Source organism: Drosophila suzukii, chromosome 2R (genome assembly GCF_043229965.1).
Source record: "Drosophila suzukii chromosome 2R, CBGP_Dsuzu_IsoJpt1.0, whole genome shotgun sequence".
Lineage (NCBI taxonomy): Eukaryota > Metazoa > Arthropoda > Insecta > Diptera > Drosophilidae > Drosophila > Drosophila suzukii.
The window spans coordinates 2,852,087-2,870,762 of record NC_092081.1 but is presented as its reverse complement, the minus strand read 5'-3'; the positions used below and the strand labels follow the sequence as shown (position 1 = coordinate 2,870,762).

General features: G+C 45.8%; 4 protein-coding genes and 1 long non-coding RNA gene across 7 annotated transcripts; 3 read left to right on the top strand and 2 right to left on the bottom strand.

Moving 5' to 3' along the window:
* Window positions 1-1,386: 1,386 nt before the first annotated feature.
* Window positions 1,387-7,994, bottom strand: drk (growth factor receptor-bound protein 2 drk). Of its 2 annotated transcripts, XM_017087845.4 has the most exons (6): window positions 7,845-7,994; window positions 6,969-7,259; window positions 2,801-2,898; window positions 2,623-2,742; window positions 2,396-2,561; window positions 1,387-2,202 (listed from the first exon to the last, which is right to left on the bottom strand). In XM_017087845.4, exons 2-6 carry the CDS (start codon window positions 7,044-7,046, stop codon window positions 2,029-2,031), a joined length of 636 nt encoding a protein of 211 aa, XP_016943334.1. In that variant the 5' UTR covers window positions 7,047-7,259; window positions 7,845-7,994; the 3' UTR covers window positions 1,387-2,028. The 2 variants fall into 2 exon arrangements, with proteins under 2 accessions (XP_016943334.1, XP_065719374.1); XM_065863302.2 differs by lacking the exons at window positions 6,969-7,259; window positions 7,845-7,994 and adding an exon at window positions 6,757-6,906.
* A 209-nt stretch (window positions 7,995-8,203) lies between these two features.
* mars (guanylate kinase-associated family member mars) lies at window positions 8,204-11,458 on the top strand. Its single transcript, XM_017087844.4, has 2 exons — window positions 8,204-9,928; window positions 9,980-11,458. Exons 1-2 carry the CDS (start codon window positions 8,347-8,349, stop codon window positions 11,230-11,232), a joined length of 2,835 nt encoding a protein of 944 aa, XP_016943333.3. The 5' UTR covers window positions 8,204-8,346; the 3' UTR covers window positions 11,233-11,458.
* A 76-nt stretch (window positions 11,459-11,534) lies between these two features.
* On the bottom strand, window positions 11,535-12,644 carry LOC136116568 (uncharacterized). Its single transcript, XR_010653536.2, has 2 exons — window positions 12,219-12,644; window positions 11,535-12,162 (listed from the first exon to the last, which is right to left on the bottom strand). It is a non-coding gene; the product is annotated as an uncharacterized lncRNA (long non-coding RNA).
* Window positions 11,785-18,668, top strand: mip120 (Myb-interacting protein 120). Of its 2 annotated transcripts, none has more exons than XM_017087672.3 (5): window positions 11,785-12,155; window positions 15,277-16,730; window positions 16,792-17,711; window positions 17,833-17,972; window positions 18,035-18,668. In XM_017087672.3, exons 1-5 carry the CDS (start codon window positions 12,131-12,133, stop codon window positions 18,358-18,360), a joined length of 2,865 nt encoding a protein of 954 aa, XP_016943161.3. In that variant the 5' UTR covers window positions 11,785-12,130; the 3' UTR covers window positions 18,361-18,668. The 2 variants fall into 2 exon arrangements, with proteins under 2 accessions (XP_016943161.3, XP_016943160.3); XM_017087671.4 differs by lacking the exon at window positions 11,785-12,155 and adding an exon at window positions 15,078-15,215.
* On the top strand, window positions 12,875-14,699 carry mEFTu1 (mitochondrial translation elongation factor Tu 1). The gene is made up of 2 exons (XM_017087673.4): window positions 12,875-13,022; window positions 13,079-14,699. The coding sequence occupies exon 2, from the start codon at window positions 13,106-13,108 to the stop codon at window positions 14,573-14,575; it is 1,470 nt and encodes a 489-aa protein (XP_016943162.1). The 5' UTR covers window positions 12,875-13,022; window positions 13,079-13,105; the 3' UTR covers window positions 14,576-14,699.
* Window positions 18,669-18,676: the final 8 nt, after the last annotated feature.

Here is an 18,676-nt window from a genome sequence, read left to right as displayed (position 1 = left end):
GTATAACGGAGTTTTTCAGGTAAAACGTTTTACGTTTTTAACGTCGTTGTGTATCTTGAGCGTTCAGCAAAACAAACTTGATCACTGATTACTGATCTATCAACGTTAAACCTTTGTAAGACTTTGTTAGACTTTTAGTTAAGACTAAAACCCGAGGCTTCGTTAGTTTAACAGCGACGTTTCGTTCAATAACAGTTTTCTGTTAAAATTATCGTAAAAAACTATCGATAGCAACAGTCTTTAAAAACCCCCTCCAACCGAAACCAAATTCAAATTTATATATCATAGTTTATTAGATAAATCAGTTTGTTGCTTATACTACGTCCTCAACTTAACATACCGTATGCAATGTTTCATTTGTGTATTTGCTTGTTAGTTATTATCTAAACCTTGTCATTTGCCTGCTTTATTGTTACGATTAGAATTTAAGTTTAAATATGCGGCTACTACTGGTTCTGGGCCGAGAAATGTTCGCCAACGCCTGCAAATATGCTCAAAAAGTACAAAACTGTCGTGCGTCCAGCTGCTGGCCAATATAAATTGCGGCTTATGTAAACTATGGCCTATCAAAAGTTATTTTTGATGTGTTGTTTCCATGAGGCATCGTCGTCGTGATTCTTAGTTTGGTGGATATTAGGAAAATGTATAAATGTATTTGCTTCGATATATATATATATATAGAGATAAAAAAATAGGCTTAAAATGTTTCGTTTTAGCGTTTTGTTGTTGTTTAAATTACTTTATATTGGCAACTCTCATTACATTTGTTTATGCATATAGTTATGTAGTTGAAAACGATGGAACGTGCAACTATTTCGCCTTGCTGATGACAAAAAAGGTTTTACACAGCACACTCAACCAATTATAAATAGTAGTAGAAATAATTTATAGCACAATATGATATAGCAGCAGTTTGAAACTTTTTACACATGTCACAAATGTTTCCATCCGTTTTTATGATTTCTTTTTCGCCTATAATCGAGTTGGTGGTCAGAAGACGGTATGCAAACAATAAAAAAAAAACAGACAGCTACATACATAGCTAAATTATTGACAGTTTCAAATTTTAAAGTGGGGGACAAAATTTCATCTTACTAAATTGCAGTCGCCGCAAAAAGTGCATGTGCAGCCGAGGCCTAATATCGTTAGTTTTGCGTTATGGAGATACATATTTAATTATAGATGCGTGCATGTATGCATATAGTAACCAGCGATGCAAAATTAATTTAATTTACGTGGTAGGCATTTACGATAATATAATATAATTTTGTTTTAATTGTCTTCTGCTTTGAGACATTTAGGCAAATGTTTTGTTTTCATAGTGAATTGGTTTTGTTTTCTATAAAACGTGTTAAGCATTAGGTTGGTTGGTAATTCGTTATCATATAATCATAATAATAAGTGTTTATTCGCTTTTAAACGCACTCCGTCAAACATCAAATAAACTAAAGAGCACATTTAGGGCAATTCTCACACTCGTTTCGGAGCACAGTACAAATATTTTCTTTATCGAACTTAAATTATATATTTATATCAAAATCCGCTCGTTTACAATAATAATAATAGTGCCATCTGGTATGTAGACGTACTTGCATACCTATAGTTGCGGTCAAAGTGCTAGCTGTGAGTTTTGCTTTCTGTGTAGCAAGATGCCAAAGAAAAGGTCGGATCAAGTGCTTTTATTCGGCCGCAGCTATAAATACACAAATAAATGTACATATCTAGTTTAAAGTGTCACTCAGTTGCTATGAAACGATTTCGTAATGGTATCGTAATGTATTGTTTTATCAAAAAACGTCAAAACGTAAAAATGCATTCGGCTTATAGGCTTAAACTTGTTTTGTATACGTTGTCTACAGAATTTATGTCCTCGCTTCTTGTATATAAATATTTAAAATTTGTGTTTAGTTCCTTCTTGCTGTTATTTGCAATTGCTGATGATGCTGCCCAATTGTTGAGGGGTGTGTTGTGTTTTCTGCGGTGAAGGGAAAGGGGTGTGTGTGGCGTCGCTCCTTAGAAGTTATCTTATTATGAATGATATGGCGTCACATAAGTTGCTGGGAAGATTCCTTTCCTATTGCCGATCTCGCCGTTCCACCAGTTCTCATCGGAGCGGTCTGTGACGGTGATGACATCGCCGCGTCTGAAGTCCAATTCCCCGGATTCCTGTGGCACAAAATCGTACAGCGCCTGCACGAGCATCTGCAATAAGAAATCGGTGGGAGATCATGAGTCGAATCTAATATTCTTGGCATCGCTGTTTGTTTATAGTTCAAATGGGTGGGCGGCGACGTGCAAAAGCATGACCTCAATGTGTTACGCAAAACTTGTATTTTTAAAACGAGTCCGTATGTCTGTTCGGCAGAACCGTCAGCGAAATGGACGGCACACCCACCTCTTCAGGTATCATATCACGCAATTTGACATCCTGCGACCGGGACACACTCGCTGTCCGATGATATTCGACCAGTTCGTTGAGGGAGTTGAACTTGACCACCCAGAGGAAGAATTTGCTTTGGGCATCGCGCAGAACCTTGAAATGCTGAACACCATCGGGGCACCTGTGCGGCAAAAACGTTATTAATTTCAGTTCTGTGGAAGGCATCTCGTGAAGAATCTTACTTGACTGATAAGGAGAAATCGCCGGGACTGGATTCGCTGATGCGTATCAAAAAGGCGCCTTCGTGCTTATTTGAAAGTAACTTCTCGGCATCAGCGCGTGTGATACGCCCGTAATACCAACTACAAAGTAAATTATGATCAATTGAGTTTTGATTTAGGAGTTTCGGCTTGAACTTACTCGTGATTCTTCATTTCTATGTAATTACTGGGTATGAGGCCTTCCTTTCCATCCAGCTCGGCGCGATACCAATTTGAATCATCTTCCATATTTAATATCTGTAAAATAGGGTTTTATACATATTCGTCAATAAATAAACTAATTTAACGTCGCACTTTTTCAATGATACTGGTTTTAATGAAAATTGGAAGTATAAAAAAAGTTAAGTCTTATTATCTTTTTCAAGTAAAGGAGTCATTGAAACACACATATTTTAATTGGTTTCTAAAATTAATATTGCTTTTTTATAGTTGACAATGGGACAAAAAGTAACTGAACGTCATTCAGACTCTAAAATTCCATTATGGACTTTCCTTACTTAATCCTTAAAAACCACGAATCTTAAAATTCTTGTTCTTCGCTTTCTTTTCCAACATCGTTTCAAAATACAAGAATTTGACTTTATTTGGGTAAATTTAAAATTACTTTTGGTAAGTGTTAATAAATTTATTAAAACCGCCCTTTAAAGTCTGATTTAATTGCCTGCGTCTGTCAGTTACACACCAAATACAAAATGAGAAACGCGACCCCCAAAAGGCTTACAAAGAACCTGCTTCTGATGCTTCCATTTTAAAGGCCACACCCCTTTAATCGCCCCAGACAATGGGGATCAATCGAAGCATTCTTCCGCTTTGTTTATTGGAGACTGGCCCGATTCCCCAGAGATTTCGATAAACAATTTTCAATTGTTTGTTGATTGGACTCCCAAAACTGTGTCAGGGCGCAATCAACAGCAGGCAATGAAGAGAGGCTTACGCCTTGGGAAACATGTCTACTATCTCCCCTATTCTCATATCTGTTTCTTGCGAACCACTAAAAATAAACAAGCATTATGGCTGACATGTGATAAGAATGTTAAGTGAAACGGGGCTCGTCGAGTGGGCGAATTTCACTTTTGGGTGTCTAATGGACTTTTTCCTAGCTGCTCTTTTGTCTGCCGCCCATTTCGCATGCCAATGACACAACAGTAGTCCACGTAATCGCAGTCTTTTATGATTTCTTTCAATTGACAGACAAAATCGAAGTTTGCTATCTGCAAAGGTCTCGTAGTTTGCTTAGCCACTGGGAATTCCCATATTTGAGAGTGCTGAATGAGGGTGTTGACATCGACCTCCACGCACCTGTGTTGAAATCCGCCAGCCAGCAGCCTTCGCCGTATTTGATTTTGGTTTAGGGAACTGTCCCCAAAAAGACGTAGTAAAGGTATTTATTGCGCAAAGGTCAGGATTCCGGACCAGCAACACCTTATAAGCCTTAAGTAAATGCGGTGCTATCTCTATGTATTTCTTTTATTTTTCGCCAACGGATTTTTCCTTGAGTAGTTGAGTTATTTGGCAGGTTTGTTGTTGTTTCCCAATAACGTTCGTTCGTCAAGTTGGAATAAATGAATGACACTCAAATGAGTCACTAAGCCCCTGTTGATACTGTGTAGTTCAGGGGTTGTTGGGTTCCCGAAGTTGCAAGAAGTTCTGCGTCACCGGTAATTTCCCTATTAATTCTTCATCGACTTAGTCATAAGTAAAGCTGGGTGGGAAATTCAAGGGGTTGTTTGCTATATCATAGTCTATGAATTCTTTCGATTGATAGACCAAATTGAAGTTTGCTTATCTGCAAAGGTTTCGCTGTTTGATTGAAGGTGTGCTAATAATGAAAACCGCCCTATTAGCATATTAAATAAAAAACAGCATTTGGTTTTAGACCGATCGTTTAGTTTTAAACAGTATCTAAATACTAATATATGTAATGAGCAGTTAATATTATTTGAAAGTTCCCAGGTAAAAGATACTACAAAGTCGAGTCAATCTTGTGCTTTTTGGTTGAATTTTCGCACGTCGGATTGTGAGAGGGATTCGGGTGGTGTGGGGTGTCAAAGTCGATTCCAGCTTATGTAAAACTCAATTATTGTTTTCACTGTTGGCAGTGGGATTTGCCCGCTCAGCTGGATCGGTCCCGACTAATTGGCATAGCTCCATAGTTGTAACCACCCCCATAGCCGATCCCACCCGCATCTGTCACCCAGACATTGTTCATCGTATATTTATTTATTTTTAGCCTGTTTCATTCATTGAAAACAGTCTGCCGAGAAAATTTCCACGGATTCCTCGTCTATTACAGAAAGTTTTCTCGCGGCCCTACACGCAGAGAAATAGAAGGGGTGATCTGTGAGCTCATGATGATTTTTGGTAATGCATGCGGAAGAGAAAAAGGCACTAAGATATTTCGTTTTTAAGGCCGTGTTATTGTGACAAGTAGTAGCAGTACTAGTACTACCCCTTGTTAAAACTTTTTCAGGGGTAACTATTAGTTTTCAGTGCAGGGAATGTGCCTGGCTGTTGGATAATGCATAAATATTTTGCGGCGCTCTCGGAAAGCTGGCACGTAGTGGCCATGACTGTTATTATCAATTGTTTATTCTCGTATGTTTATGTAATTACTAGAGAAAAATTCTATTGTAGGTTCAGATTCGGGTTCTACGCTGAAAAGTGTCAAAGCGGCACGAACACTCACTTTTCGTTGTTTTTGCGACCAGCGAAAGTTGAACTTGGAATCCCATTTCGGGTATTCGTTATGATAAAACTGGGATTATATTGGTGTCAGACAAAGCCGTTAGAATTCGAGGTATAGTTCCCAGAAAATTGAAATCCAAATATCCAAGAAATATGCTGCTCTGAAAACCAGTTTCTGGAGAGAAGCCGAGTGAATTGTTTGATGATTCACGAGTTGGGTCTCCATGGCTGTGTCTGTGCGATCGGTGGATCGGGAATCTTTTCAGATAAGGCCATCGAGAGTGACTAAGCAAAGGCAAACAAATGCGTTCGAAGTTCGAACTGGTGCCCATATCTCCGATGCGATTATCTTATAGCTCTGGGTGCCTCAATCCCGGGCCGGTAATAGCCGGCAAGACAGTTGGGTCAAACGAACGGCCCCTATCAGTGGGGATTGTTTACCGAGTGATAAGCCGGACTAGGGAGGAAGTTCCCCGACAGCTCCCCGTAGTCGTAGGCCCTCTAATGGGCGAGAGCAACGCACACACTTGACCTTCGGGGAGCGATAAAGAAGCTTCTTCGGCGAGTCATTGACACCATCAATCAGCCGCAGCGGCAAGAGCAGCAGCACAGCATATGGAAAAATGCAAAAAGGGAAAAAACCTGCCGCAGCCTGGGTTCCTGCTGTGACTAACCTACGACAAGGTAGACACACAGCAACGAAAATCAGCTTACAGCGCGCCCTGGCAACAGAAACCGGAAAATTCGCCAGCCAAAACAAAGGGTTTGGCCTAGGACAGCCAGCACAAACACCTGGAAGGAAGGCAACTGCGAAAAGATCGAATCGCAGCCTGGCAGCAGCCTTTTCGTTTGCCAGAAAAGAAAACCAACCGAGCTCAGATCGGATGTGCTCACAAAAGCTAAGTTGGCCCTCACTTGAAGATAAAACAAAATATTTTAAAGATGTCATTTGATTTTATACAGAAATACGTTGTTTAACAACCGAGTGGAATGAAATAATTTTGAAGGAGAAATAAATATATTAATATTATGAAAATTGGATTGATCTAATTTTTGAGAATCTGCGTACTTCTGTTGATCGGATACCTTGATATTTTTTACATATGATAACCAGAATGGAAGTTATCATCGGCAATGTAAAGTTCATATGCCCTCCCAGTTGCATCGAAAACTGATTAGTAAATGTAGAACATAAAGCCGAACCATCTACGTTATCACAACTTGACCTACAATCCCATATTCTTTACATTTTTTGTTTTTGGGGTCGGAAATTCGTCTTATCTGCACTGTTTTTAAACAGACATCAGAAGAAAACCGAACTTCTCATAAGGTTTTCTGGGTTCTGTGAGAGTATTTGAGCTACGGTGAGTCATTAGCGCAATCCTTTCGTGTTGTCTTTTGCGAATGCACCTTTTGAACCGCTTTTGCCAGCTTTACGAGTATGTGCCTCCACTCCTGTTTGTCGGGATTTATGTGGTAACAAAATCCGTCTGGGCCCGGGATGTGGGTTAAGCCAACGACCTGGAGCAACTGCATCGCGGCGGATTATGCATGCAGGTCCTGCCCCGCCCCCAGGAAGTCTATGAATAAATCCAGATACCATGACTGGGGGGACTACTCACCTTTAGGATCTGAGTTTTGCGAAAACTCAGCTCGTCGTCGGCCGTCGCGGAGAAATCGTGTTTGGCAATCGCTTCCATTTTGTGTTGATTATAGCTGCTGCTGTTTTGTGCGTAATACAGAACGCTTTTGGAGTTGCTTTAAATTTAGTTGTTATAGTTTCGGATTTAGTTTTATCAGCCTTGATGCACCACACACACGGACACACAGACACAGGCACTCGCAGTGCACAGCATACACGGGCAGGTTGGAATTCTCTCCTTGCTCTCCGCGCTCTCTCTCACTCACTAATGCTGTGGAAATGGAAACGAAACGAATCCGTGATTAGTTGGCGCACATATATAAACAATAAATCATGGATATTCGGCAGCGCGCTGTTCTGGTTAATAATATATTTCTCGGCCGGAGGCGAGTGAGGAAAAGCGATTAAAAATACACCGACGACTGCGACATTCCCAGGCGGAGCAGCAACAGAGAATGAGCCGCTCTCTCGCTCGCTCTCGCCTCGCTGTGCGGGTGTGCGTGCGTGTGCGAGCGTGGCAGCGTTGCCAGCAGCTTGCAATTTTTAAATTCGGGGAAAAGCAGGTACCGCAAAAGCAATTAAACGATGGCTAGCGATAGCCTGTTGTTTCACGGTCTTCTATTTTTCAAATGATCTTCAATGCCCGCCCTAGGCCATACGTTTAATTCGACAATCTAGGGCGTGGGTGCTTGCTGTTGGCAATGCCGTCGCGGTGACGTTGTTGTTTGTTTTATTTTTTGTAACCCCAATAAACACACACACTCGCACACGCGGCGCTTGTATTCATATACATATGTACAAGTTTCGGCGAATTATTTGGGGCTTTTTGCGTTCGCAAACAGGCCGCTGGGCTCACTATTTTAAGGACTGGGGGCGCTGTAAGCTTAAGCGACACTAATTAGGCGCGGGAGCGGGCGGTTTAACATATTACTACTGCTAAATTTGTAATTCACTTTTATTTTCATAGCAGCGTGGCCGTGGTTGGGTCGCTTAAATAAACCGTGGAAATACTGCTCCTAATACCAGAACAAAAAAATACCGTTCAAGGCCGCATGGTGTTTGCCGAATACTCTCGCCTGGTCACACAGGCGGTCGATTCGCTGTTTTTTTAACACTGCTTTTTGCCGTTATATTTGTTATGGTCGATAGTTATTTTCTCTTCCTCTTCGATTCAGGAGTAGCAAGCCAACATCAATGTTACCGATGTTTTGGAAACATCGATGACGATTTTAACATCGATGTTTCTCGACCACTACATCGCCATTTTTAAATACAAAATAGGACGCTTCACCGGAAAACTCAGCACTACGATTTGATTCCAACAGGACACCTCACTTCGCCTCGCCATAATCGTCGCAATGCAGCGCCACAAGGAACTGTACAAGGAGCAATCGCTGGTGCTGAGCCCGCGTAACCACTGCCAGGAGAACCGGGATCGGCTTCAAGCGGCGCGCGCCAAAAAGCGGGAGGACTGCTTTTACCAGAACCGCATCATCAGTGTGAGTCCCACCCCCGTCAAAGCGAAGCCATCTGTGGCGGCGCAAGGGGCTCTGCCCCAGGAGAATGTGGTCCCTAACCTGCAGGGTCAGCAGCAGCCGGAGCTGGAAAAGAAGGAGCCCTTGGAGCAGCCACCGCAACCCACCGCAAAACCCACCCGCCAGTCAGTATTCCTTAAGCGCTACACGGAATGGAAGAACGCCAGGAACAAGGAGCACAAACACCGGGATCAGACGCGTCGTGGGGCAGCTATTAAAGCGCCGCCTGTCAATCAACTAAAGACGTTTCCCAAGTCTGAAACATTTCGGGTTCCCGAGAACCTGGCTACTACCAAGCAGAAGGAGGCAGTGTCTGTGCTCCAGCCGACCAAGCGTTGTTCGCTCTACGTTATTGCCAATCCCATTAGCAAAATCAAAGGTAAGGCATCCGAAGCCACCAATCCATCAAAGGCGGCTTCTTCGGTAATCAAGCCAACGCCTGCAGCTCTTCTTGATGCCAAGACAGCGCCTGCTGCACCCCCTTTAAAGAAACCAGCTGCGCCATCATCCAAACATGAGACTGCTGCTCCTGCAATAAAACCAGTGACTGTCGCTTTGGCGAGGCAAAAAGCAGCTTCCGCTACAAAACCAACCCGTCAGACCACCAATCCGGTGGCTTTGGCCAGGCAGAAAGCAGCTGCGCGACCCGCTCCCACTGCCACTAGCAATACCAGAGAAAGGATTCCAGCCACTGAAGGCAAAAAGGTTTCTGCCATGCCCATATCCTCGGCCGTAACACTCAACAAAGGGAAAACGGACACCGTGCGGCAACAACCGTCAGGAATTAGCTTGAAACCAAGAGTGCCTGCGTCTACGGTGCCAAGAGTAGCTAGACTGGCAAATGTGATGTCTCAGCCGTTCGAGAAACCTTCGGGAGGCAAAGCCCCAGTTAAAGGACGGGCGAACGTGGTGAAGCCGCAATCCATTCGTGGCGGAGGTGGGGCCGTTGGAAAATTTAAGGACTCAGCTGGAGTTACCAGCAAAACTGTTGGTAATTCCATGCGAATGAAGCCCACCAAACAAAAGAACCAATACACGAAGCTGCAGGACAACGTGAGAAAGCTTCCTCAGCTCAAGGCCGAGTTGCTGCAGGCAGCCTTACTAGACATACCGCCTCTCACGCCGCTGGAGGAGATCCCCTTCCTCGACCAGGCCACATCCACGCAGTGTAGGTCCAACAAAAGCAGCGGCAGTCTTCTCGAGGCTTTTGGCGACAACATCTTGCTAAGCCCAGTGGCACCGGCCAAGAGTGAGGAGGATAGTACAGTCAAAAGGCAATTGCTGGCGGCGGATAAGGCAGAGCTGCCAGTTCCGGTGGCAAAGAAAAAATTCGACTTTTCGCGTTACTCTGTGGCTAACTCGCCGGCGGAGGACTCTCTGATCTTGGATCCACAGCAGTCGACCCGTGAGTACATATGCATTCCTTCGCCAAACGAAGTCTAACATTTTCTTCCAGTTAAAGAAGCTGGTGGAAACTCTACTTTGGTTCCTGAAGTGGAAAAGACACCGCCACGCCGTGAGTCCAACGGAATGCCAAACTATCTTAGCCCGTTTGTGAGCGTCTCCCGCGGGAAGGTGAACTCGCGCTGCGAAAAGGAGAAGCGGAACAGTTTCTACCTGCCCGACGAGGAGTCGCCGTTGGAAGTTCGCCGTGCCATCGAGTCCGTTCTGTACTTTAGGCTACAGCTGGAGAATGAGATCGCGCGGCTCCAAGCCCTTTGCGAGGAATGGGATGCGTACAGTAAGGAGAACGAGGCACGCTTGCAGGAAACGGGCGGCATTGACATGATCAACGTGACCATTGGCCAGACGCGCCTGTTGACCACCAAAAAGATGATGCAGTTTAGCGGCCTGATTGATCGCTGCGAGGCCGGCGCCACGGGCAAGAACCGCCAGCCAACCGATGGTAGCGAGGACACAAAGCCGGTGCAGGCGGAGGATCTGGAGGGCTGGTGGGACATGTTGCGCCTGCAGAGCGAGAACGTGGACAAGCGTTTTGAGAACCTGAAGCGATGGAAAGCCAACGACTGGCTGGATCCGGATGCAGTGGCTGAGGAACCCATCCAGCCAAAGCCGAAGCCCAAGATTAATCGCAACATGAAGGTCAAGACAAAGGCCAAGCCCTCTAGCAATCTGAAACAGTTTCTACGCAAAGCCCATGCCAACTTGAAGAAGACAAAGGTGGAGGAGCCGCCGATGGAAGATGGTGCTCCCTCGACGTCCTCGCGGGTCAGCTCGCCACGGGTAATTGTGGTTCGTAATCGCAGGTCCTTTTCGCCTGCTCGCACTGTTCTCCGTATGTCCAGTGGTGATGGACGTCAATCCATCGCGCCCAATGCGCTTCTGAAATCAGCGATTCTTGCGGCCGCCGAGCAGAATGCTACCAAGACACCGCCACCGAAACCGCGAACGTCCATTCTCAAAACGCCGGGCACCATCAAACGCCAGAGCCGAGCCGTACTCTTCAGCGCCAAGAAGAGCGTACGTCGTTTCCAGTTCACCTACGAGGAGGGCAACCTCAGCAACGACGAGACGGTGGGAGCCGACAAGCTGGAAGACTGCGAGGAGGATATGTCGCTGGAGGCGTCCTCGGAGCGTCGATCCATGGAGCAGGATCCAGGAGCTGATCAAGCCAATGGGCAAACCCCTCGGACTTATACTCTGCGCAACCGGCGAGTGAATCTGCGTCCTTCGTCGGAGTTCATGTAATGATTGGTTTATGTATAGAATTGTTTATAGTTGTATTCCTTAGTTTAATGTTATTACGGAGAGCCATTAAGTGTTAATTGTTTAAGATGTTAAAATGTATCTTTGGCATTTTGAATATTCGATGTTTATGTTTTGTGAAAATTGAATTATCTCAGTTCTGAAAAATTATCTAAAATATCTTGATATATGTAGTTTACACAATAAAAAGAATAAATAACGAAACAAATATTTTTGTTTTAGAGAACACCAATCTGATTTACCAACTGAAGATTATTTTTATAAATAAAAATTAGGCAAGGGTGTTGTTTTTGAAAATCGCTGAATTTGTATTCATTACATTTCTGAGAGAAGGAATTCTGTTTGGAAGTAATTGTTCAAAAATTTCTCAAATTCCTTTTTCACATATTTTAAAAACTCAAGAAATGGCGGGTCAAGTCCTTACTTAAGCGTTATTTAAGTCATTCACCATAAGAGTATGTAGTATTTTTAAGGTATTTTTCAGTATTAATTTAAAGTATCTTGGTATATTTGTGCCTGTACCGCGGTATACTTTAACGGTTACGCTACGGTCCCACCCTGATTCATAAATGTAAAGGAAGTAAACTCGACGGCAATTTAAATTTAATTTTGAATTTGACGTCGCGATTTGATTGTAAATACGCAGATAAGGCCGCCCAATGAAAGTGCAAATAGCAGTGGTATCGCGACGTCCATCGCAGTGACTATTATCTCGACCGTTTCGTTCGCCCGCGACGCCCTTTGAGTTCAACGCATTCATATTTCCAAGTGCAGATTTTCTTTTTGTTTTGCCCGCAGTGACCGCGCGCTGCAATCAAAGCAGGGGCAAGTATACATATCCCGATCCGCTCCACCACAGGATACGGAACAAGGACCAGATATGGACACCAGTGGCGGCAATTTAGGTAAGACCTGGACAATTCGTATTTCAAATTGAATTTTCAACCTCTGGTACAGCGTGTACTTGCCATGGCAGTTGGCCGTTCGCTGGCGCGCAAATGGTTTCCGCTCGTTTGTGGTTGCCTTATGCTTATTTACCTGTCTGCCCAGCAACCGTCAAGCGGATTTACGTATTCTTGTTGCCTTTCTATTTGCGTATCTTTGAAAATCGCCCGGAATGTTGACTTTTTGTAAGTTGTTTGCACTCTGCTGACGAAACGAAAAGTGCTTTTAACGATCTGGGAACATCCCATTGAGCAGCGTTGCCAGATGGTTTGTTACACATATAGACATGTGCTTGGTTGTGTTGGTGTTTTTGTGGGGTACAGTCTTGGGGGGCAATTGTTGTTTGGCAATGAAATGTGCAAAAAATACAATTGAAGCATTGTCAGCCCCCTAACTTAGTCAGGGAGTTGTAAACATATCTTTTGAAGATTATTAACTTTGGTGGACTGGTGAGGTGGGTGTTAATTGGGTGGCAGAAAACGCGCACAAAATAATAACGTCAACGCGGGCTGCCACCCCTTTCAAAGTGCTTATGCAAAATGGGCTGACTACAAAAATTAGATATTATTTTTCAATAACTAATAAGAATGGTTCGCTAGATGTTTTTAAAGCAGTTTAAGGAAATATTTAAATGTAAAAAATACTTTTGGTTCAAAATAAGATAATTGTTATCGATATCGATGTGCTGCCCATCGAAAAACTACCACGAAGTGGCAGCTCTGCCGTACAGCACATTTCAGGGTTTACGCAATTTCTCGAGCCCCAAGATTTTCCTCGACCTCTGAAAAGGCCTTTTACCCCCTGCCAGGACAGCAAAATCTACACCTGTAAGTGCCCCTGGGCTTAGATTTACTATAGAGTCCATCCTAACCCAAGTCTCCAGTTAAAAGCAAAGAGGAAGCCCAGAATCATGTCACACGCATTTGCCGCCGTCGTCTGCCGGTCCACCGCATCCATGTCTTTGGCCCTGCGCTGCAGTCGGCGAGCCATGAGCTCCACGAGAATGCTGCGCCTGGCGGGTGCCACTGCCTCCTCCACTGCCTGCAAGGATTGGCAGCGAAACGGACTACTATCTGCCGCCAGGACCGGCAACGTGCAGCAGTACCTCCGCCAGTATGCCAACGAGAAGAAGGTTTTCGAGCGAACCAAGCCCCACTGCAATGTGGGCACCATCGGCCATGTGGATCACGGCAAGACCACACTGACGGCGGCCATCACTAAGGTGCTGGCCGACAAGCAGCTGGCCGAGAGCAAGAAGTACAACGAGATCGACAATGCTCCCGAGGAGAAGGCTCGCGGCATCACCATCAATGTGGCCCACGTGGAGTACCAGACGGAGACCCGGCACTACGGCCACACGGATTGTCCCGGACACGCGGATTACATCAAAAACATGATCACCGGCACCGCCCAGATGGATGGCGCCATTCTCGTGGTGGCCGCCACCGACGGCGCCATGCCCCAGACTCGCGAGCACATGCTGCTTGCTAAGCAGATCGGCATCGATCACATTGTGGTGTTTATCAACAAGGTGGACGCCGCTGATCAAGAGATGGTCGATCTGGTGGAGATGGAGATCCGGGAGCTGCTCACCGAGATGGGCTACGATGGCGACAAGATTCCCGTGGTGAAGGGCTCGGCGCTGTGCGCTTTGGAGGACAAGAGCCCCGAGATTGGCAAGGAGGCGATCCTCAAGCTGCTGCAGGAGGTGGATAGCTTTATCCCCACGCCAGTGCGTGAGCTGGACAAACCGTTCCTGCTGCCCGTGGAGAATGTTTATTCAATTCCCGGACGCGGCACCGTCGTCACTGGGCGCCTGGAGCGTGGAGTGGTTAAGAAGGGCATGGAGTGCGAGTTCGTGGGCTACAACAAGGTGCTCAAGTCGACGGTGACGGGCGTTGAGATGTTCCACCAGATTCTGGAGGAGGCCCAGGCCGGCGATCAGCTGGGAGCGCTTGTACGAGGCGTTAAGCGGGATGACATTAAGCGTGGCATGGTCATGTGCAAGCCAGGCAGTGTGAAGGCTCTCGACCAGCTGGAAGCCCAGGTGTACATCTTGTCCAAGGAAGAGGGCGGCCGGACTAAGCCTTTTATGTCCTTCATCCAACTGCAGATGTTCTCGCGCACCTGGGATTGCGCCGTCCAGGTGCAGATCCCTGACAAGGAGATGGTCATGCCCGGCGAGGACACCAAGCTTATCCTGCGCCTCATCCGCCCCATGGTCCTGGAGCAGGGACAGCGCTTTACGTTGCGCGACGGAAATTTGACGCTGGGCACCGGCGTCGTCACCAACACCATGCCCGCTTTGACTGAATCGCAGCGAAACGAGCTGACGGAGGGCAAGAAGGCGCGCGAGAAGAAGGTGGCGGCCAAGAAGTAGAGCTCCGGAACGCCGTCAGTCATTAACTAAAATCATATTCTTAAGCGATTTTTATGCATATTGTATAAGTTGTTGGCGCTCCAATCAGAATCGAGTAAAATAAAAACAAACCCTTAAAATGAGATTGTAATCAAGATTATCAGGGAGAATCCTTTTAGATTTTGTAGGATTTAGTCTTGGGCCAAGAAAAGTCAGGTTTTTTTTTAAGTTTTAACAATTTATTTTTCTAAAATTTTTTGTGAATCATAGTTACTAATATATTATTTATTTTACTAAAATTTTGTTTAGAGAAAAATTCAATGGATTTTTAAATACTCCTTAGACATATTCCATTATTGTTAAAATCCCTTTCAATTGAAAAGTTTGATCAGAGGTATTAGGTAAGCATTTAAAAACTCATCTGCATTTTAAATTCAGGCGCCCGACTTCAATGGTATCGGTAAAAGAAATCTATGACATCGAAATATATACTGTTCCGAAAGACCGATAGATAGCCGATAAACCAAAACCGATTAAAGACGACCAAGTCATTATACAACACTGCTGCAACCGCCTTGAGCGCAGCTGATGATAAAGAACATTTTGAAATTGAATTGAAAATTGACAAAAATGAACACTTACCGCGTAGACTACTTGTCGGGTATATTTAAGCACCACGAACTCTAAATCGCAATGTGAATAATACTAGTTTCTGTCCGCAGACTCCCTGGACGACACGGAACCGTTGCCGGAGCTGAGTTTTGAAGACTTTTTGGAGCCAACGTCGGACAAGAGCTCCCAACACATGGAAATCGATGCCCTGGACACGGATGACGACGACGTCGACGCTGATGAGTTGGCCGATCCTGCCAACGATTCCCTGAACACGCCACAGTTCAAGAGGAACGTGGTGCACATAGTGGAGGACAAACGGTTGCCCCCGGCCGGAGTAACCGTCTTGAAGTCGCACGCCATCAAAGTGGTGACTGCCGGAGGCCCCTCGCCGGTCAAGTCGCAAATCCCGGACGTCAAAATCTTAAACAAACTAAAACCGATACCCAGCAATACCGTTAAGATCGGCAGCACCACCATCGCCACTACGTCCACGCCACGCACCATCACCAAGACCCTGAGCAATATGACCCAGATCAAGACGAAAGATGGTCAGGTAATCTTCGTCCAGAAGTCTGTACCTGGAACACAAAGCAGTGTCACGGTGGCCGGGTCACCGAGCGGTGGAATACGACGCGTCGTTGCGCCGTCCAGTATCCAAAAGGCGGTCCTCTCCAAGGGAGTGACCTTGGCAAGCACGGGTCTGGTCAAGGCGGCTGTGCCGGGAAAAGCAGGCCCCTCCACAACAGCCATCACCATAAAAGGCATTACACCGCTGGCCGGAGGCAGTGCCAAGGTAGGGTCTTCCGGCACCTCTTCCAACACATCTACGCCCTTAGCACAGCCCACCAAAATCCATGTGATGCGCACTACCGACGGCAAGATCATTAAGATTAATCAGACTGGTTCCTCGTTGCTGCTGAATACTAAACAGCCAGGAACTACGGGCTCCTCGGGAAGTTCAGCCGTCAGTACTGTCAAACTATCGCCCTCCTCGGGAAATGTGGTGCTAAGCAAACCCGTGGGCCAAGTAGTGGTCAAGACAGCAGCTCCTGCAAAGCAAGTTTCGACCACGACGGGCTCCATTTCCAGTACGACCACAAACGCAACACCCGGCAAGATGTTGGTTCAAAGTGGTGGCAAACAGATCCTTGTGCCCAGCAAGAACATAATCAAGCTTTCACCGAATGCGGGGGCCACCAGTTCTTTGACCAACACGGCTGCAGAACAAACAGCTTCTCCCACGAGCGGATTGCATGCTATCCAGCTCCCTGGCAAGGGAGGTGTACAATATGTTCGCGTGCTGACCAACAACAAGAGTGCCTCCGGAACGAGTGCAACAGTGGCTATGCCTAAGACCATGCAAGCCCATAAGATTACTGCGGTGCGGTCTCCGGCTGCTACTAGCACACCTGCCACATCTACTTCGACATCGGCAGCAGCTGCTCCTGCAACAGCAGCGCCAAAGGCAAACACTTCAATGGGAAGCACAAACAAGATTGTAATGCGGACAACAGGCGGGAGCATTGTGCCCTTGCCCTCTATGCAGACTTTGGTCTCCAAGGTGGGTATTGTAGTACTTATGCCGTTCTCGGACTCTCTTAACTCTATTGTCCTCTTTGCAGCGAGCAATGGGTACCAACACGGGCGCCAACACCAACGCCTCCAAGTCAGCCAGTACGGTCAACAGTACCAGTAGCGGTAGTCCTAGTGGCAGCCAGGAGTCGCCTCGCAAACACCGGCTTACTGATCTCAACGTGCAGATCAAGCATTTGACCTCCGCCAGCAGTGATGGCAGCGACAGTAGCGACACGGGACCAGAGGCGAAGAAGCCGCGCTACGTGATCACCATGCAGCAAGGATCACAACAGACTTCGCAGCCAGCTCAAAAGCTTATCAGTCGGCCAACGAACGTGCAACGTGTGGTGGCTAGCAACACCAGTCCCAACGCCCCAAAGAAAATCTACAACTTTGTCAAATCGACGGGAACCAACGGGGTCAAGTACATGATCTGTAACTCGGGTGTACCCCAATCATCGACCAGTGCTATGCGACGGGGCTACACCGGCTATGTGGACAACAAGCTGCGGAGAACGCTCTCCGTTTCCTCGCAGCAACATCGCTTCAAGCAGATGAGTCCCCAGCAGCAGACAAAGCACCTGCAACTTCAGGCGCAGGCCAAGCAAAGGATAAGACAGCAACAGCTGCAGACTCAACACCAATCGGTGTCAATCAGGGTGGAACCGAAGCTTCCAACACAGACTTCAATTCAGAAGCAAACTGTTCCCGCCAAACCGCTTTTTGACATCCTGAAGCCTCCGGCAACAGGAGCTGCAGGCGCCACCGATGCGGTGGGTATGACTTCGCGACGGAAGCACTGCAACTGCAGCAAGTCGCAGTGTTTGAAGCTCTATTGCGACTGCTTTGCCAACGGCGAGTTTTGCCAGGATTGCACCTGCAAGGATTGCTTTAACAATCTGGACTACGAAGTTGAGCGGGAGCGAGCCATCCGGAGTTGCCTTGATAGAAATCCAAGCGCCTTTAAGTAAGTTTATTTTGGGGGAACCTTAGTTCCCAACCACAGTCCTTGAGTGACATCTTTGGCGTTTGGAAAATATTTTGTCTTGTATTATTTTGTCTTAACCCATTCTTTACTTTCTGAACAGACCCAAAATTACGGCCCCCAATTCAGGTGACATGCGTCTGCATAACAAAGGTTGTAATTGCAAAAGATCGGGCTGTCTCAAAAACTATTGCGAATGCTATGAGGCAAAGATTCCCTGCACCAGTATATGTAAATGCGTGGGTACGTATAACATAAAAACGGACATAAACTTGATCGAACTGACTTAAATCCAAATTATGCAGGTTGTCGAAACATGGAGGACCGTCCGGATGTGGATATGGACTCGTTGGACGGCTTAATAGGAACCAAGGGTTCAAAAAAGGACAAAGCGAATGACAAGCACTCGCACGAAAACCGCGCAAACATGTACTTTACAGACGACGTCATCGAGGCGACCATCATGTGCATGATATCGCGAATTGTGATGCACGAGAAACAGAATATGCCGGTCGAGGACACGGAGCGCGAAGTGATGGAGGAACTGGGCGAAAGCCTTAACCAAATCATCACCTTTGCAAAGGAAAAGCATGATACTTCTCAGCTAGATGAGTCCAAGGCAACTTCTTAGGGCTGCAAATTTAGTCACACATGAATTAGTTTTTAAGTTCAAAGCGTTCTTGACCTTTTTCTTCACTCAATTATATTTTTGGCTTTCTAAAAGTTGACCTTAAAGTAAAGTGTACCATTTTTAAATGATCTAAACACAAAATGTATATACCATACATAGCAAATTACTGATTTAAGACGGTTTTATTTTGAACCGACAATGGCTCGCGCTTTTTAACTTTAACTGATTGTGTTATAAACTTCCTTGAATTGAATGTATATAATATAGAGACTCAATAAAGTTAAATGTCCCTTAAACACCATTTAAAAGACGGGTA